Source organism: Macaca thibetana, chromosome 12 (genome assembly GCF_024542745.1).
Source record: "Macaca thibetana thibetana isolate TM-01 chromosome 12, ASM2454274v1, whole genome shotgun sequence".
NCBI lineage: Eukaryota > Metazoa > Chordata > Mammalia > Primates > Cercopithecidae > Macaca > Macaca thibetana.
Window position 1 is genome coordinate 60,791,596 of NC_065589.1, and position 21,184 is coordinate 60,812,779.

The 21,184-nt window shown below is 35.6% G+C and overlaps 2 protein-coding genes across 4 annotated transcripts in view; one reads left to right on the forward strand and one right to left on the reverse strand.

Annotated features, from left to right (window-relative positions):
- The window catches only part of NEUROD1 (neuronal differentiation 1), a 1,109,848-nt gene that overhangs the window by 657,703 nt on the left and 430,961 nt on the right, over nt 1–21,184 (forward strand). The window lies entirely within an intron of this gene.
- Nucleotides 1–21,184, reverse strand: part of PPP1R1C (protein phosphatase 1 regulatory inhibitor subunit 1C) — a 141,557-nt gene that overhangs the window by 6,167 nt on the left and 114,206 nt on the right. The window contains exon 5 of one of the 3 annotated variants that reach the window (XM_050750605.1): nt 4,109–4,203. In XM_050750605.1, coding sequence (XP_050606562.1) covers nt 4,115–4,203 — 89 coding nt within the window. In that variant the 3' untranslated portion in view covers nt 4,109–4,114. Of the gene's footprint in view, nt 1–3,646; nt 4,204–21,184 lie in introns of those variants that run through there. The other 2 variants (XM_050750604.1, XM_050750606.1) reach the window with 2 other exon arrangements.

Here is a 21,184-nt window from a genome sequence, read left to right on the forward strand (position 1 = left end):
CATATGTATACCTATGTAACAAACCTGCACATTCTGCACAGGTATCTCAGAACTTAAAGTATAGTAATAAACTAAAAAAAAAAAAAAAAAAAAAAAAAAAAAAAAAAAAAAAAAAAAAAGAAAGAAAGAAAGAAATAGTGCCAGGAAAAAACAGAGACAAATCCAGAATATAGGACATCTCACAGTACCACTGACCTAGTTTCTTAAACATTTCAACTACTTGATTTATCTAACAATATTTTGTTATTTTTCTTTCTTGCTTTATGTCTGTTTTGGCTTACGTATTTAAAAGTAAATCTCACACATCATATCATTTTATCCTTTCATATTTAAATATGCGTCTGTTAAAATGGGTGCATTGTCCCTACATAACCAAAGTGGTTATCAATCCCAATAAAATTATCATTTCCTCAAAAACAAAAACAAAAACAAAAAACAAAACAAAAACTAGTGCTTGCAAACTTTCATTCAATTATATATTACTTTTGTGATTTGGAGGTACCACTTCTACTATATTTTTCTTTAAATAAACCTAAAATATACTCACACTTTAAACTTGACTCATCCTAAGCAATAATAGGTATGGAACCATGGATTTGGGGGTTGCTGGGTACGTATTTCTTCTAATACATATTATAATCATATTTATAACTACAAAAATAAAAAGAATTTGTTCCTGGCCAGCCTAAAATTATATTGTTCTCCATAATGTATAAAACATTGGCATACATTAAATTAACACTGAAAGTGAATGGTAAAAAAATTAGTCTGAGTATTTTTTTTATAAATACCCTTACCTTGGATAACTCTGGGAAGAATAAAGGGTTACAAAATTATCGTCCAATAGAAATAACTCTAGTCAAGAATCCTGCCTGACTCTGCCACATTCTGCCTGTTTCTCATGTATAAGAGGATAGAAAAATAACTCCTAACTTATTCACCTGACAGAGCCTTTCTTAGAGTCAGTGTAAACAACTAAACAGGATCTGAAAGTGAGTCGCTAGAAGGATAAGAGAAGTTTGGGAGGAATTGATGACATTTTATCAAAGAAATGACATCAGAATGTTCTTTAATATCTGGAGTTTTCAAAGATGAATCAAAGAAGCAGGAAAGGTGTAGAAGGGGAGAGTTTAACATGCGGAAGAACAATCGGAGCTCTTTGATTGACTTGGAACTAGAGTTATTCAAGAATAACTAGGGTAGGCCGGGCACAGTGGCTTATGCCTGTAATCCCAGCACTTTAGGAGGCTGAGGCGGGCGGATCACGAGGTCAGGATATTGAGACCATCCTGGACAATATGGTGAAACCCCATCTCTAGTAAAATACAAAAAAAAAAAAAAAAATCAGCTGGGCGTGGTGGTGGGCACCTGTAGTCCCAGCTACTTGGGAGGCTGAGGCAGGGCAATCGCTTGAACTGGGGAGGTGGAGGTTGCAGTGAGCCAAGATGGTGCCACTGCACTCCAGTCTGGTGACAGAGTGAGACTCCATCTCTAAATAAATAAATAAATAAATAAATAAATAAATAAATAAAATAAAAATAAAAATAAATAAGTGGGGTGATTAATCACTTGTTCATAATGTTGAAGAGGATCATGAAGTAGATAAAGTTAAGATAGAAGGCCTCTGAAGTCCTTTCTAACTCTAATAATAATATACACCAATTATTAAATGCTCACTAAGCTTGGCTAAGTATTTTATAGGTCTTATCTCATTTAAGCCTCACAATAACCCAGTAGGTTAGGTATGATTGTACCCACTTTACAAATGAAGAAACTGAGTCTGAAATCTGGTAGAGCCTGTAGTTGAATCCAAGTCAGAATGACTCGAAGCCCAGCTACTAGCAATTATATTATAAATGTGATCTGGAAAACACAGTTTCTGTTTTGTTTTGCTTTTGTCAGTTTCTTTGCCCATTCTGCCAAACTGAAGCCAAGTTGCCTCCTAGAAAAAAAAATTTTGTAAACTGTAATTGTGTGAAAAGTAAAGTGAAAAGCCATTATCTCAACTGGTTTCCTTCAAATTTCTGAGAAAGTCAACATATTTCCCAAGGAAAACTTAAGCTTTTAATTGTGATCTCTTTGTGTTTTGAGAGTGGAGAACAGAATGGAAGAAAACAACATTTCCCAAAGAAAACTTATGCTCTTAATGCTGATTTCTTTTTGTTTTTAGGAATGGAGAACAGAACAGAAAAATCCAGAAGCTATCCTGTATATTACCCTAAATGATGTTACAAAATCAGCAAAAGCTTTGGTTTCTTTTTGTTTGCCTGAGTCCTTTTGAAAAAGCATTTTAAAAGCATCTGTTCAAGGAAAGGGAAGGGCAATGCTATGTTTTAGCACCTCAAGGTGTCTCAAATACTCTCAAGGGGCATTAAGATGTTTTCCAAACACAAATAATTCAAAATCACTTAAAATAAGGGGCTTAATCAGGTTTTAAGTAGAGAGAAACTTGGGAAATAAACAGAGTCATAGCAGGTGGTATAGAAAATCCAGAAAGTTTTGGCTTAACAAAGAAAAAGTCGAGGGAGTGGTGCAGAAAGGCAGAGAAGGAGAGGGAGAAAGGGAGAGAGGGAGAGAGAAAAGGAAGAAAGAAAGGAAGGGAAGGAGGGAGGGAGAAAGCCAGAAGAAAGGAAAGAAGAAAGGAGAGAGAGAGATTAAACTAGAATAGTCATTTATACTTGTGGTATGCTTATCAATGAGTTTCACACTTATTTTCTTGGAGAAAAATACTATGGAAAATGTCAACTCACTGCATTCTCTGACAGCTCCATCAAACTCTCTTAACTTCTACATTACAAAACTCATATTCAAAATTAAAAGCAATCATTTTACATATTTGAATCTTGATATTAAGATCCCACAGTGGATTACATATTTGATTTTTTCTTCCTGCCTTCATTTTTCCTTTACCAAGTTTGGAGAAATCTTTCCATTTTTTTTTATCCATGATACATTTGAATTTCATTAATATTACTAATAAAGGAACCAAGTTGGGTATTCTTCCATTCCCCCTAAATTTTGTAGTTTAGATACTTGCTTTCACAAATAATGTATAATTAAAATTGTTCAAAATGCCCAGAACTTAAATTATTCAATAAATATATACTGTCATATAAAATCTTGCTTTATGCTAATGCTGTAATCTTTTCTGCCAGTTCTATAGGGGTAAAAGTATGTTTCTTTTATTTTCATAATTCCCAGAAGAGTACCTTCCTAGGGATAAGCTCATAAAAGATATTTATTTAATTAATGAATAAATTATTATATGCATGAATTAATGGAATTTCTTATTTTTTGATATGGAAGATTTATAAACTGCTAATTATTTATCAAAATGCAATAGGAAATAGATGACCCAAATTTAAAGTAATAGCTAAAAAAGGGGGTAGGAAGATTTGGCATAGATTTTTAGATTTATCATTTGTCTTAATAACTAGAGAAAATGCTGGGAAATATATATCTGCAGCTTAGAAAATGAAGAGAGTTCTGTAGTTTTATAATCAACCATTAATGTGTTGTTGGTGGGAAAAAGATGTTTAGTATCTAATACTGTGGTGTATTGAATCAAGAAAACTGGCATTTCTTCATCATTTAAAAATAAACATTATGTTGTGTTCTGGATACAGAAATTTGATCAATGCAAAACTTAAGCTAAAAGTTTTATTAGATATTTCTCTTTAAGTTAAACCCACACACACATACACACATACACACACACTCATGTCTAAATGTATTTACTATTTATTTTTTACTCTTAAAGTGATGTTATTTACATGTGTTGTTAGAATGCAAACCTTATCAGTAGGACATCAAGGATTAAGCTCTGGCAGTATTAAAGTTAGAACAGTCACATGTCTGCAAATTTTTACATAGTTAAAAAGAAGAATCACTGTAAAATAAATGCTTATTCTTGAATTGTAAGTGATGTGGAACAATGTGTACTTAGTTCTAAAGTTCAGTTAAGGAGACTTCCAGGAGGTGCATAGCTACTGTATGAGTGCGGGTGCAGAGATGGAGGATGCTTCCGGAAATCAAGCGGTGGAATTCCATGGTATATTCAGAAAAGTTAATAGTTCAGTTATTTCCAAGAAGCCTTCTTGCTGCAGACCAGTAATTAGTGGTCCTGCTGCTCCTCTCTTTCACTGGTGCCTTCTTCTTCTTCAGGGAATGCTGATTCATTCTGGCCTTTCAGATGCTTAACCCCTGAAATTATAAAAATTATGCAAAATTTAAATGATTTTCATTTCTGGAATATTAACCGCTTTGCTGCAAGAGATATAAAAGAGTGGAAAGTTTTCATTTGGTGTTTATATGTTTGTCTCCAAGAATCTTAACAATGTAATCCTATAAAAACCTTTTAATTCACTGAGCAATAAAAACATACCCAGATGAATTTCCATTAGAGGCAGGCTATCTTTCATCATTAAAGCTTCTCCATTAGGGATTGCATCACAGCCTATTAAAAACCTGTTAACTAAAAATCTGCTCACAGATTCTTATTATAATTCTATAATTCTAATGTATCACTTAGTTCAAATATTGCTTTTGGCATCCCTCAATTCTATTACAACAAGAACTATTGAAACCCCTAGGAACAAAAGGGTGTGCGTGCCATTTCTGTGTCTTATAAACAACAAAACAATCACAATATTGTGAATCTTCTCTCAGAACCTAAACATACCAATGTGATTATGGAACTTCTCTATTCAAAATTCTTCAATAACTTCCCCCACAACCTACACAGTGGGAAAAACATTGGCATACATTTGCCTGCTATACAAGGCTCTTGTAATCTGGGCTCTCTACCATTTCTCACCAGCCTTTCTTGCTTTCAGGGTAATTTACACTTAACAACACTAACCTACTTTTCCCCCTGGCCACTCCAGGCTCCCTCAGGCTTTCACACTTTTCTTGTTCTATTCTCATTGCCAGACATCTTCATCCTACACACACCTGATAATCTCCCACTCATCCTTCTGGTGTCAGCTTGCCTCCTCTCTGATGGCTACCTCAATTCCCCATGTAGATAGAGACTTTCTCATATTCCCCCTGCTCTTGGAACATTTATTGTTGATTACCTTATAGAACTGTATTTGTTCACATATCTTTCTCCATTAGAGAAAACTCCTTGATGCTGAGAAATATGTAATTTCATTTTGGAGTCCCAGGCACAGTGCCTAGCAAACAGTAGGTACTCATTAATATTATTGTCTAAATGATTGATGGAATTAATGAAGTAACAATTTGGTATGTGCCTTTGGCAGTTCCACAATAATCTATCTTTAGACTTTTTTCAAAATTATTTCAAATTTACGGCATAAATCAGAAGACAATTACAACAACCACACTCAATCTACAAAATTATCTTTCATTTCCCTCAAGTCTATTCTGTTAAGACATCAGAAGAGCTGAAACTTTATGCATCTAGTGATGGTTAATGTGCGAAATTTTACACTTTTTTGTATCTTATAAAATTAGTTTATGAGATTATTTTAAGTATTACTAAAAAAAAACACTCCAGTAAGAATTGATAAAAGAAATGAAGTCACTATTCATGTTTGCTATAAAACAAAGAGTCTCAAGAAATGTGTAAGTTTGCATGTACGGCTGTCAGCAAGCCTCAGAGGGCTATTTGGCAAACAGTGACATCCTTGGACTTCACGGATTGCAAAATATTTTATCACTTGTAATAATATCTAAATATGTAATTTCATCTGAAAACATACATTATTCACAATTCTTCTTGATCTAACACTGTAGGGAGAAATTTGTTACTAAGACATGGAATTCATTTCATACTACCATAAATTACCTGAAAAAGAGGTCTCAGTGCTCAGGGAAAGGGAAGAGGGTTTATTGAGTGTCCAACTGCTCACTCTGCTGGAGTCTCATATACATGAGTCACTAAACCTCACAACTCCTTGTGGTAAACACCTGTCTAGTAAAATTTAGACTTAGAGAAGATAAATGATTTGTACAAGGTTATAAGGGTATTGTGATGCTAAGAGAAGTTCTGACACATAATAGTCCCTCAATACATACTGAATGAATTAATGAGGGTATGAATGAATAACTCATAAAGTTCCATTATTAAGAGACACTGATTCATTTTCACCTTTATCTTTCTGGCTGCTGACCCAAACTTTCCATCATTCTCTAGGATTTATCATAGGTTTGGAGTACCAATTAACCTGGCACCAAGGTCTTGGGGTTCCCTCTGAAATATTAAGGCACAGTAATCATTCAGCCGCCTGCCACTCCTCTTCCTGAGCTGAAGTTGACTATATCTTGCCAGGTTTGCAAAGGTTCTAATGACTCCAGAGCTCATCTTTTTCAAGGTAACTACAGAGTAATAAATCTGTGTTTGAGATAATGTTCTTTAAATAAGAGGTAATAATTTAATGTCCACATTGATTTGTCTAAATGAGGGGATTAAATATAAAGGAAAAAATCAATAATTAAGATGTTTAACTCATTAATCAATTAATCACCCACTTTCCACACTTGAGAATAGGTCTGCTTGTTTATCCTGATCCCCATTTAATTATTTTATAATAATAATGATCACAAAATTATATGAAAAAGCCAAACATTTTGCAAAGTAAAATCACTCACTTGGACAAATGTTAGAAGGTCTTCCTTAGCCCTATACAATTGTGACACAACTATTTCCAGGTGAAACATTTTGATGAGGCAGGAGCAGGTGACATGTTACCAAAGAGCTGTTCAGCAGAATATCTACAACAAATTCTTTGATTCCCAAAGCAGTTTACTCTAATACCGTCTTTCAATTGGATAATAAACGATTGGTTGATGTGTGCTTTGAAGCAACCTTCAAGGCAATCTCTTTCTTTTCCCATCATCAATATTCATCTGATTATAGATGCAATAATGCTGAGATTAAAGTGAAAAGTCTGCTGAGGACTATGTAATAATTTCTTTCTCCCTACACCTCTCCTGCATCCCAAAACACACGTATGATTTGTGTTTTAATTTTCTTTAAATCTCCATTTGATGTTTGAGGAGGGTTACATTTGATGTAATTCTAGAGATGGATGAAAATGAATTGGTCTGGGGGTGCTGTTGAAATACTCAGAGCTTCCTCCTCTGCCAGATGCTAATAAGCATCAGGAAAATCCCTCCCCTGCACAGGGTTTGAGGCTTGGTACATGGCAAACAACCTCAGGAGCAAGTGCAGACTCAGCCAGGGCTGCATATGGGCAGAAGGCCAAGGAATCCCAAAAAACACATTGGAGGTTCTTTTCTTCAAAGCAAAATGAGCACACAGTAAAAGGGACCATGTAGAAGACAAGGATATGCGATATGAAAATATGAAGGAATGAAGAAAAGAAAGCAGACAATAAAAGAAAAGGAAAAGAAAGAAATTTTGACCCCAAGCAGAACACAATACTTACTGTCTTCTCTATTCTGTAGATCAAATGGTTAAATGTGCATTCAACAAAGCTGTGAAGTAACTGAGTGAAGAATTTTGAATACTGAATCCATAGAGGGAGTTTTACATTTGGCAAACCACAGGTCAATATTTTTAATCAATTAATTTGAAGCCAAAGACAGGAGGCTCATTACATTTGTAGATAACACAAAATTTGGAAGAAAAGATGACATGAATGACAAAGTGAGTAAAGGTTTCCAAGAGCTGGAATGATGGCCTAAGCAATTAAGGTAGAGTTCAACAGAATTTTTGTTTTCAGAAAGGTTAATTTAGTTCTTAAAAAAAAACCAAAATAGAGTATAAGGGCAACCTTAATTAATTACAGTTAGGGATTTTAGGTGACTACAATTTCACTTGACCTGGTGTATCCAGGCACAGAGCTTGTGGCAGTGTTGGTGGTATTCCTAGCAGTGAAGTTGGCAGTATAAGAAAGGGAACTGCTCTCTAACCACGTGTTGGTCAGACTTTTCCTGCAACATGCTGCCTAGTTCTCATCTGCATTTTAAGAGGACTGTTTAAGAAGGGAATTGAGATAAAAGGTAGTTTTATGACATCACTTTTCTGGAGGAATTATAGATGAAACTGGAATATTTAGCATAGAGGAAATTAATAGAGGACAATAGAGGCTGACTTCGATTTCCTAAAATACTGGAAAAGGAAATAAAATTAATCTATGTAGCTGCTAAGAGCAGAAATAGGGTCAATGGCTGACATTTGTGTGTATAGGCAGATTATAGCTCAATATAAAAAAGAAAATTCCCAAATTCTTTATGTTTGGCCAGAAATAAACAAATGAATGAGTTCCTCATCACTGTACATGTTCAAGTCAAAGCTATAGTTTCATCTCTGAGGCAGGTGATAGATGATTCCTGCATTGAGTAGCAGGGTGAACATGTAACCTTGCAGATCCTAGGATGCTATTAATCCACAAAGGAAATATTCGGCACTATTGAAAAATTAGCTCTGTTTTGAGTACTATAAGTTACAAAAAAGTAATAAAACGTCAAATGACATAATGGCCCAAATACACATTTTAAAACTAATTCACATAGGGAGTAGCACATGTAAATAGATTTATTTTGTTTTTTCAAATACATATTTTAGACCATGTAAATCATTCTAAAGTCCTCTAGGGAATCTATGGGTGGATTTTAAAGAGCTTCTGACCCTCTTGGAATTCTATTTATAGAGTATTTGTGCTTCTTCAGGGAAGGAGGTCAACAGTTTTCAGCAGAATCTCAGAGGGGTCTCTGATCTGCAAGTAATTATGAATTTGAATTCTAATCTCTTTAAAGATGAAGAGACAGTTTCAGATGACAAAATGACTTGCTTAAATTCCCACAGTGGTTGCTGGCTGAGCTGGGACACAAACTGTGGCCCTTAACTCCTACTGGGGACTCTTTACCTGGGTCACTAGGACCTCATCTTCCACTGTTACTGATTTTTTAGAAAGTTAGAATCTGAGGAAATGATGGTGACTCAGGATCACGAGGCTGTTTTCATTATCAGAGGATTTTACATCGCAGGTAGATTTTGGTATAACTTTTCAATCTTTTTATTGTTGTTGTCATTATTTTCAACAGAATTTGGAGTCAGAAAGATAATAGAATTTAACTTGGCCCAGGAACACTCCCAGAATAAAACCAAGTTAGAACTAGCATATAGATCAGTTTCCAAACCTGGGACTGAACTCTGGGAAACACAGAAAAAAATATTGTCTCATCTGTAGAGATAAGACATAGTCATCAAGCAGTATATGTTAAATATAATAAAGTCCCTACTGTGTGCTAAGCATGAAAGAGAAATAGCTACAAATCAGATGGGAATGTTGGCCAAAAGGTGATGGTGTGCATATAATGAGGCTAAGTCAGTGAAGAAGTGCTATGGATCAGTAAAACAAATGATGCATTAGGAAAATTCTAATAAGGAAGAGAAGAGCTCCAAGTCGATGGATAGTAATTTGGACAGTCATTTATTGAGCAATATTAGATTATGGGAAACAGCAAACCTGGTGCCTATTGCAAAAACTATTTGCAAAATAGATTTAACAGGCATTGGTTTTCTGAAATCCTGCTATATACAAAGGAGTGATTTCAGTGGCCTTAGAAAGATGGCTTGCTAATGGTTCCTTGAGTATTGACACCCTAAGGTTTATCACAAAAATAATGCTAGGAATATAATTTATATATAATTATATGTGTAGTTATAATTATATATTTATAATTTGATGACTCAATATAATTTAATCTATAATATAAAACAGAAAGGCCCCTCAGTAAAGGTCCACCATCTCTCAGATTTCAGGTTTCTCAAAATGCTTTTATATTTATTGTAATTGTTCAATCCTCTTGTCATTCATTTACAATAAAGAACTATACATTAATACCCTGAGAGTCACAGACAACAAGGGACATATAGATTTTACTTCAAAACTAAAAGCATATTATTTCCTGAACTCACCATAAATGTGTCCCTTTCTATTTTATTTGATGTAAATTATATGTAGACAGCACAGTTGATCTCTATTCTAATATGATGACTGGCCAATTAACATAAGCTGCAAATCAACACATGATCATTTAACTCCCCATTACTTAAGGAATCATTTCTTTGCAGAAGAATAAACATGCAATATGATTTTCTCTTCATCATCCATGGAAATAGGGACAACATGTTTATGTGATATTCATAAGTATGTTTTGTATATTTTTACCTATCATATATTTTACCAAAGCTGTTACCCAATAGCAAAGCTGAGATAAAAGGTTTAGCAGTAAATACTAAGAAGGTAGAGAAGAAGGTACTATTACATATTAATGTTAGAAATATGAATTCAAACAACATCTTTGGAAAGTAATATGGTATCACTTATCAAAATGTAAAGAGCCCATATCTTTATCATCTCTCTCTCTCTTTTTAAAAATGTCGCAAGGATTCTGCTGCTTGGCCTAGGATGAGAATCACTTTAATAGACTGATTGCTGCTTTGGCCCTCCACAGTCAAGTGCCCCTCTAGTACCCATTTTTCTTCTGAAGCTAATGCATTCCCCATGAATTTAGAAGTAGAGTTAAATTTTTAAGCCTACACATAATGGAGCTCAACAATGTTTAGGCAATTTCACTTTGGAAAGAGACAGAACGGCTCCCTCGCCTGCAAGACTTGACTACAATTGATTGAACACAATAGCATATCTAAAATAAAGAATGCATCGATCAGCAGGAGTCAGTGGTTAGCCTTGAAAGCATTAAAAATAAAATAACAAAAGGAGAGTTGCATTTACAGCCACAGCAGCAAATGTTGTATGTGTTTCTTTTACCATGTCCAGAGAAGAACATCCTGTGCTGGCATTTTAAAGGCTCTGTCCTCCGGGCAGGGTACTTCCCTACTGAAGCAATGGTTACCACAGGCTACCATGGACTGATGCCAGTGTAGGCCCCAGTCACATAATTCAATCACCCAGCTCTGACTCTGAGCTCACCAAGGAAAACCTCTGACAGTAACAGAGCTAGCTTATAAGGAGAGAAGGCTCTGACTAGAATAATATTGTCTTCACCTGACAGTAGTTATTTTGAATTGATAAATTAACATTCTGATTTTATATGTCAGTTTTTAAAGTTATATTTTATTTTTAATTAACACAGCAAAATGTATTATTTATTTTAATAATAAACCTTAGTACTAAATTTTATTTTTTATGAATTTTAATATAAATATGGAGTACAGAGTGATATTTTGATACATACAAATATTTTGAAATGATCACATCAGAGTAGTTAGTATATCCATTACCTCAAATATTTATCAACTATTTATTTGTGGTAAAAACATGTAAAATCCTGTCTTTTAGCTGTCTTGAAATATACTCTGTATTATTATCAATTGTAGTAAACTTGCTGGGCAATAGAACACCAGCTTGCTTACTAGGAGAGAAAGCACTGACTAGGCTAGTCTTATTTTCACCTAGCCATCATATTTCTTTGTTTTGAATTAATAAATTTGCATTCTAGTTATATATGTCAGTCCTGATATGCTTTTTATTGAGTACAAATATTACAACTTCAACTGACTCTGAGTCATCATCAAGGAGATAATTTGTGAACATGCCCAGTGGAGGCTGAATCTGGCCAGCAGCTAAAGTGGGAACTTGCAGGGACCTCTGGAGGTGGGGAACTGATGCTACTTTAGTTTAAGACTTACTATAAAACTACAGTAATCAAGACAGTGAGTGGTGAAAAAACAGACAAAGAGAACAATGGAACAGCCTAGAGAGTCCAGAAACTGACCCGTGTAAATGTAGTCAACTAACCTTTGACAAAGGAGAAAAGGGAATGCAATGGAAGACAGTCTTTCCAACAAATGGTAACTTGAAGAACTGGATATACACATGCAAAAAAATATAATAATCTAGATTCAGACACTACACTCTCCTCAAAAAAAAAAAAAAATTGATCTAGACCTCAGTGTAAAACATACATTTATGATACTCCTAGAAAACAACATAGGAGAATACCCGGATAGCCTTAAATTTGGGGATGGCTTTTTAGGTTCAACACCAAAGACATAATCCACGAAAGAAAAAAAAAACTGGTAAGCTATTCTTCATTAAAATTAAAACATCTGCTCTGTGAAAAGCAATGTAAAGAAGGAGAATACAAGCCATAGACTGAGAGAAAATGTTTTTATAAGACACACCTGATAAAAGAGCTACTATCCAAAACATACAAAGGACTCTTAAAACTCAACAGTAAGAAAACAAACAATCCAATTAAAAATGGGAAAAAAAAGGTCTGAACAGCCAAGGAGATACATAGATGGCAAGTAAGCATATGAAAATATGTTCAACATCATCTTTCATTAAGAACCGCAAATTAAAACAATGAGATACCACTGCACACCTATGAGAATGGCTGAAATCCAAAACACTGACAACACCTGACAAAACACTGAGAAATGCTGGCAAAGACTCGGAGCAACAGGAATGAGAAATGGTCCAGCCACTTTGGGAGAGAGTTTGGCAATTTCTTACAAAACTAAACATACTATACAATCCAGAAATCACTTCTTTGTATTTACCCAAATGAATAGAAAATTGATGTCCACACAAAAACCTGCACATAGATATGTATAGCAGCTTTGTTAATAATTGCAAAACCTTGAAAGACAGAATCAATAGTATTTGCTGGAAAACTGGATATGGATTATAAGAAAAAGAGGAGAGTCAAGTATGTCACCAAAGTTTTTGGCCAAGGTAACTGAAAAAATGGAATCATCATTAACTAAGATGGGGAAGATTTAGATAAAGAAAGCTTTATGTAGAAGATCTGGGTTCAGTCTGATGGCAAACATAGTAAATTTGATATTTACAATGTATACCCAAATTAATGTACGGTTATTATGTGTCTGAAATTCAGGAGAGAATCCTGAGCTCAGGTATTAATGTGGAAATCATCATTATTTAGACAATATTTCAAACCATTCAACAGTTGAAGATCACTGAGAAAGGGAACAAGTAAAGAAGAAAACATGTTCAAAAGCTGAGCCCTGGAGTACTCCAACATTAAGAGTGAAAAGAGAACAGGATGACACAGAAAAGAAGACTGTCCAGGAGCATTTTACGAATAGGAGAAAACCCTGGAGTGTAGAAGCATGCAAATGAATAAATAAAGAGTATACTTACAGGTGATATGACCTTACTGTGTCAAAACCTGCTGAGATGCCAAATAAAATGATGACTGAAAATAGGCCCTTGGATTTAACAATAATCAAGTCCTTTGTGACCTAGACAAAAGCAGTGTTGGTGGAGTGATAGGGTGTGAAAGCCCAGCTGGAAGGAGGTTAAAGAATGAAAAGAGAAGAGATGAAAGCAGTGAATGTACCCAACTATTCAAAGGAGTTTTGCTGCAAGAGAGAGCTAAGAAATACTGTATTAGCTGTAGGAACAGTGAGGTCAAATAGAATTTTTTTTCTATTTTATTGAGGTATATTTGAAGTACAATAAACTGCACATATTCAAGGTGTACAATTGTATCAGTTTTGACAGATGATAGCATCTGTGACACCATTACTACAATCAAGATAACAAACATTTCCATCCATAGAGGAATTTTTTAACCTAGGAAACAATAGAGGATACTTGTGTGCTGATGGGTGTGATCCCATAGGGAGGAGGAAAATTATGACATAGAAACCAGATGGAAGAATTTCTAGAGCAATGTTTCAGAATACAGGTGGGGATAGCTATACTGCACAATTGAAGGAGTTGCTGTTAGAGAAAAGCACAAAACGTTCACCTATAATAGCAGGCAGAAAGTCAGGCTATGAAAAGGAACAGATATGGTAGGCGGGAAGACCTCATGGTAGGAGTCTGTGAAAGTTCTCTTCTCATGGCTTTGGTTTTCTCAAAGTAGGAAGCAAGTTCGTTAGATAAGAGTGAGAAAGAGGAGGATGTGTTGGAGGTTTGCAGAGAAAGGATACACTGTAACAATGTCTAAGAGAGTAGAAGACAGAAGGAACTCAGGAAATGTAGTGAGCTTCTCAGGAAGTACTAAGTGCCCACCAGAGGTTCTGTAGTCATGAGTTCAAAATAAGACCAGTCAATAAAGCTGTGTCCATTTACATAAGAGAAGGTGAGGAGTAGGCCAACACTACGTCTCACCACTTGTAAAACCTTGCTCATTTGTGTTTCATTCTGTCTTGACAATGTTTTGTGTTTTTCAAAGTGTTTTTATAAACATTTTTCTCATATCCATGACATCTCCAGGAAAATAAGGCAGGAATGACTCTCAGACAAGAATGTCTGAATTTTAAAGAATGGCAAGGATGGGGACAATGTTTAATCTGAAAGAACTGATTAATTTTAAGCATTCTAAACCCTAAGTTGGAACAATTCTGGGCAAAACCACTTCATTGGAATCATGCAAATTCTGTCATCTCTTTTTTAAAAGTCAATTTTTGCTCAGACCATGACATACTGAAAGATTGCAAATTTTTAAAATTAATAAAGATTACCAAAAATTTCCGGCAAGTTCATTTTCCCCTGGCAACGTATTACCATTGGAAGAATTTAATGAAAGCCCACTGTTAGAGATTGAATTGTGTGCCCCAAAAAGATGTTGAATTCATAGCCCTCAGTATCTGTAAATGTGACTTTATTTGAAAATAGAGTCTTAACAGTTCCTCAAGTTACAGTGAGGTCATTAGATTGGGCTGTAATCCAAAATGATTGTGAAATGGGAGGAGTTTTTCCTTATCCTCCATGCAGTGGGGGATGCAGTGGGGGTGTGGCTTGCTTCTTCTGGTGTCCCCGCTGCTCAAACCTCTATGGGGAGCATGCAGACCAGCAAGTTGTGGGGCTCCCCGGCAGGGTCTAGGGTTGAGTGTTTACAGCTCCTGAAGCCCTAGTGGGTGCGTATTACAGTGTGCTTTTTTAGTTTTGCTGTCTGCAGGTGGCTTGTGTTAATCAGCTCAATTAGGCCCCATGCCTTATGGCACAGACAGAGCTTCTATATCCCGGGGTTCTTGCCATAGTGTACCAAAAAAAAATTGGATCACATGTGGGCTTGGAGAATGGGTTTAAGGTTTTATTGAGTGGTGGAGGTAGCTCTCAGCAGATGGATGGGGAGCCAGAAGGGGGATGGAGTGGGAAGGTGGTCTTCTCCTGGAGTCAAGTCACTCAGTGGCTGGGCTCTCCTCTGACCACCCTCAGCCAAATTCCCCTCGGTGTCCAAATCATCGATGTCCTGACAGCATCTGTTGGTGCTTGTCTGTGCGTTCTTTTGCTCCTCTGCTCCTATCAACGTCTAGCTGCTTGTATGTATGCCTCCTAGGGTCTTGGGATTTTTACAGGCACAAGATGAGGGGTGTGGCAGGCAAGAGTGGTCTTGGAAAATGCAACATTGGGGCTTGAAAGCAGGAGTGCCTGTCCTCACTTAAGTCCCTGGGCACAGACCCAGTGGTGGAGTCCTTGCTGGGGACACTGCCCTTCTCTACCCAGCACTTCCCTGCCCCAGTCCTGTATTAATTGTATCCTTATAAAAGGGAGAAATTTGAACACAGAGACAGTTGTGTACAGAAGGAAAATGATGTGAAAACACACAGAGAACACCATCTATAAGCCGAGGAACATCTGAGGCTACTAGACACTAGGAGAAAGGCATGGCACAGACTCTCCTTCAGCCCTCAGAGAAAACAAACTCTGAGGACGCCTTTGTCTCAGGCTTCTGGTCTCCAAAACTGTGAGAAAATACATTTCTGTTGCTTCAACCACCCAGTTGTGGTGATGGCACATTGTGATGGCAACCCTAGCAAACTAATACATCCATAGCGTTGAATTTGTATGGGAAATCTCCATCCTCACCACTACCATTGTGATACACCCTTAGTTGGATTTAAAACACAGTCACTGAGTTTCTCCTGCTGCCAATGAAACAACCAGTTTCTTGGAAGCACCTGCTAGCAGACTATATCAAATCTTCCTTTCCTTTATGTAGTCATCTACCAACCTCATGATCATATCAAATTCTTTGGAGATTATAGCACCTCTCTAAATTTCTTTATACCAGTACTCCTAAAATCATTCTTGAAGACTTCAGTCTCCACCAAGGTGACCCACTCCCTCTCCTGTCACTATAAAGCTTCCTTACCTAGACTCCCACAACTTTCCCCTTCTCCTGTGGTACTCATCTGACAAAACTACAATTGTGATAAAAATCCACCTCTCTGTAATGATAGAATGCCTGAAGCCCAATGGAGAAGCACAACTGACAAAAGCCTAAAACTATGCTGACTGATGTCACATAAAATTTTTGACCACTATTTTTAAATGGGCTTCAACGTTTCCCGAAAAATCTACTCTATTTCCCTCTTTAAATCATTCTTAAATTTTCTCAGAATGCTATTCACTCCTCAAATCTTCAACATCCCCATACCTTCCTCAAACTCAGCTGATTTTACATAGTAGAGCAAAACAATCATTAAAGAAATGACATCAGCCTGGCCAAATCTACCAATATATTTGAATCTGTCCTATATTATATCTGCCTTATCTTCTAAGATTCAACCTTCATTTTTTTCCACCCCTCATTATTTTTTTTTTTTACAATATCTCTTCCCCTTTCAAAGAATACTCCTAAAATTGTAGCCACTCTCTTTTGCATTGTCAATTTCTTCCATTCTGCTAAAATATTTCTAACGCCACAAAAACATATTTTAAGATCTCCCATTTCAGGAAACCCTCTTGACTCTTATGTTCCTCTCCAGACACTGTTCCCTGCCCCTTCTCCCTTTCATAGCAAACCTCCTTATAGTGTACTAAATAGATTGTCACTTTGAAACCTTTTCTTAACCCAACCCAGTTAGACTTCTATGCCTATTACCCCATTAAAATAGTTCTTGTTAAATTTTCCAACACAATGCATCTAAGGAAATCCACTGGTCAGTTTCACATCCATTTCTCGGCAGTTACATCACAATTGAACAATTCTCTTTCTTGAAACACTAACTTTAAGATGACCAAACAATCCTGTTTATCCACCTACATCATTGGCTACACATTCTGTCTTTTCTCCTAATTTTAATCATTCTTTTTTGTTTTCTGTTTTTTGTTTGTTTGTTTGTTTGTTTGTTTGTGATGGAGTCTCGCTCTGTCACCCAGGCTGGAGTGCAGTGGTGTGATCTGGGCTCACTGCAAGCTCCGCCTCCCGGGTTTATGCCATTCTCCTGCCTCAGCTTCCCGAGTAGCTGGGACTATAGGCACTGCCACTACTCCTGGCTATTTTTTTTTTTTTTTTTGTATTTTTTAGTAGAGACGGTTTCACCGTGTTAGCCAGGATGGTCTCCATCTCCTGACCTCCTGATCACCCGCCTCGGCTTCCCAAAGTGCTGGGATTACAGCCATGAGCCACCGCTCCTGGCCTGATAATTTTAATCATTCTTACTCTTTCATGTCAAACATTCCCAGGGCTTGGTTACTGGATGTATTATCTATTTACACTAACCCCCTATGTGATCTGATCCAGTATCATTGCTTTAAATATAATTTATAATTTTTCCAGCTTTTTTGAGGCATAATTTGCATTGTCCTGATGATTAGTGATGCTGAGTACCTTTTCAGATACCTGTTAGCCATTTTGTATGTCTTCTCTGAAAAACATTTGCTCATTTTTCAATGAGGTTATTTGGTTGTTTTTGCTATTGAGTTGTATGGGTTTCTTCCTTATTTTAGATGTTAACTCCTTATTAGATATATAGTTTGAAAATATTTTTTCCATTTTGTAGGTTGCCTTTTCATTTTGTTGATTATTTTCTTTGCTCTGCAGAAGCTTTTTAGTTTGATGTAATCCTATTTATTTAATGTGTGTTTTTGTTGCCTTTGCTTTCAGTGTTGAATCCAAAAAAAAAAAAAAAAAGTCATTGCCAAGGCCAATGTCAAGGAGATCTTTTCCTCTGTAGTTTTCTATAAATTTTACTGTTCTAGGTCTTACACTTGAGTCTTTCATCCATTTCAAAGTAATTTTTATACAAGGTATAAGATAAGGGTTCAGTCTCATTCTTTTGCAGGTGAATATCCGGTTTTCCCAAGATCATTTATTGACAAAACTATCCTTTCCCCATTGTGTATTCTTGGTGCCCTTGTCAAATATTAGTTGACCATGTATACATGGGTTTTTTTCTGCGCTCTTTATTCTCTTCTATTTGTCTATGTGTCTGTTTTCATGCCAGCACCATAGTGTTTTCTTTAGCTTTGTAATGTATGTTGAAATAGGAAGTGTAATGCCTCAAGTTTTGTTCTTCTTTCTCAAGTTTGCTTTGACTATTCACGGTCATTTGTGGTTCCAAGCAAATTTTAGGATTGTATTTTCTATTTCTGTAAAAATTGTCATTGGAATTTTGATAGAGTCTGATTGAATCTCTAGATAACTTTGGGTAGTATGAACATTTTAACAATTTTAATTCTTCCAATCCTTGACCATGGCATATCTTTCCATTTATTTGTGCTTTTTTCGATTTTTTAAATCAATTTGTCTTATAGTTTTCAATGTACAGATATTGTACTTCCTTGAATAAATTTATTCCCAAGTATTTTATTTTATATATTACTGTTAGAGATTGTTTTCTTAATTTGTTTTTCAGATAGTTTGCTATTAGTAAATAGAAATACAACTAATTTTTATATGTTGATTTTGTACCTGCAACTTTGCCAAATTCATTTATTAGTTCTAGCAATTTTTTGGTGGAGTCTTTAGAATTTTTTATATATAAGATCATGTTGTCTGCAAACAAGGGTAATTGAACTTCTTCCTTTCCAATCTGTGTGACTTGTATTGCTTTTTCTTGCCTACTTGCTCTATCTAGGACTTCCAATACTATGTTGAATAGAAGAGGTGACAGTGGGAACCCTTGTCTTGTTCCTGGTCTTCCATTGAGTATGATGTTAGCTTTGGGGTTGTCATACATACATGGCCTTTATTAGGTTGAGGTATACTCCTTTTATACCTAATTTGTTAAGTGGTTTTGTCATCCATTTCTTATGAAATGATGTTGAATTTTGTCAAATACTTTTTCTGCACCTATTGAGGTGATCATATGATTTTTATTCTGTATTCAGTTAATGTGGTGTAGCACACTTACTGATTTGTATATGTTGAGCCATCTTTGCATCCCAGGCATAAATCCCACTTGACCATAATGTGTGATCCTTTTAATGTGCTATTGAATTTGATTTACTAGTATTTAGGTAAGGATTTTGCATCTATGTTCATCAGGGATACTGGTTTGTAAGTTTCTTGTGACATCCTTTTGTGGCTTTGGTATAAGGTTAATGTTGGCCTCTTAAAATGAATTTAGAAGTGTTCCCTCATCTTCAGTATTTTGAAAGACTTTGTTAAAGTTTGGTATTCGTTCTTTAAATGTTTGGTAGAATTCAGCCGTGAAGCCATCATGTCCTGGGCTTTTCTTTGAAGGCAGACTTTTTATTACTGACTCAATTGCCTTACTTGTTATTGATCTGTTCAGATTTTCTATTTCTTTATGATTCAGTCTTGGTGGGCTTCTAGAAATTTATCAATTTCTTCTAGTTAAGCAATTATATGCCAACTTGGTTTTTTCTTTTTACTTAATGTAGGCATTTATTGCTATAAATTTCTCTTTTAAAACTGCTTTTTCTGCATCCCATTAGTTTGGCATATTGTGTTTTCATTTCTGTTTGTCCCAAGATACACTTTTATTTCTTTTTTGATTTCTTCTTTAATCCACTGGTTGTTAAGGAATGTGTTGTTTAATTTCCACATATTTGTGAATTTCCAAAATTCCTCCTGCTATTGATTTCTAGTTTCATACCACTGGGATCAGAAAAGATACTTGATATCATTTCAATATTTTAAACTTTGTTGAGACTCATTTTGTGACCCAATATATGATCTATCCTGGAGAATGTTCTATGTGCACTTGAGAAGAGTATATATTCTGCTATTATTAGATGGAATGCTTTCTATATATCTGTTAGATCCTTTTGATTGACAACGTGATTCAAATCTGCTATTTCAATATTTATTTTCTCTCTGGATTATCTTGTTAAAAATGGGGTATAAAAGTCCCATACTATATTGTATTGCTGTCTATTTTCTCCGTCAGTTTTGTTAATATTTGTTTTATATATTTCAGTGCTCTAATGTTGGGAACTTACATATCTACAATTGTTATATAGACTCCTGATTAAATCACCCCTTTCCTTTATTGTTGTATAGTAATCATTTTCTCTTGTGACAGATTTTGCCTGAAAGCCTATGTTGTATGATGAAAGTATAGCTACTTCTGCTGTCTTTTTCACGTTTGCATGGAATATCTTTTTTATCCCTTTACATTCAGCCTATGTGTATCCATAGGTTAACGTGAGTTTCTTGTAAGCAGTACATTCTTAGATCTTGTTTTTTAATCTATTCTGCCACTCTGTGTTTTCATTGAAGAATTTAATCCATTTACATTTAAAGTAATTATTGATAGATAACTTGCTGTCGCCTATAACCTATAAAGCAGTGACTTCCAGTTGTATAGCATCAGTCCCAGTCCTTCATCCAGACTCAAATTCGTGTGTTCAGTAGCCAAACTGTATTCTGATAGCTAGATGTCTAATAGGTATCCCAAACTTAGTGTATCCAAAATATGATCTTGATTCTGCCCCCTCTCCAAAAAAAAAATAATAATAGTAATGAACAAACAAAACAAGCGCCTGCCCGTTACTAACCTACTCTTCTCCAAAATTTATCAGGCCCAATATATGTCCTCTTTGCATTTCATACTTCTCTTCCAATTCATGACCAAATTTTGAAGCTTCTACATTCAAAATGATATCCTAAATCTAAAATTTTTCATTAATTCCAGCATTATCACCTGAGTCCAATGCACCACTAATCTCCACCTAGAGAAACTCAATAGCCTTTTAGCTGGTGTTCCACTTTCCTACCCAAAGACAATTCCACAATCTACAGAATAATCTTTTTAAAAGTAAATCAAGTTACATTAATCCCCTGATGAGAACCTTTGATAACTTCTCATTGTCCGAAGAATGAGATTCAAACTCCTTATCATAGATTTTAAGATTCTTTATGATTTGTTCTGTCTCCCGATCTTATGTCCTCTCAAATCTCCTCTCACTTGCCTAGCCACATTGATCTTTTACCTGAAGCTCTCTTTCAGTCTCAGTGCCTTGTCCTCTTATATGCTCTTTACCGGGTT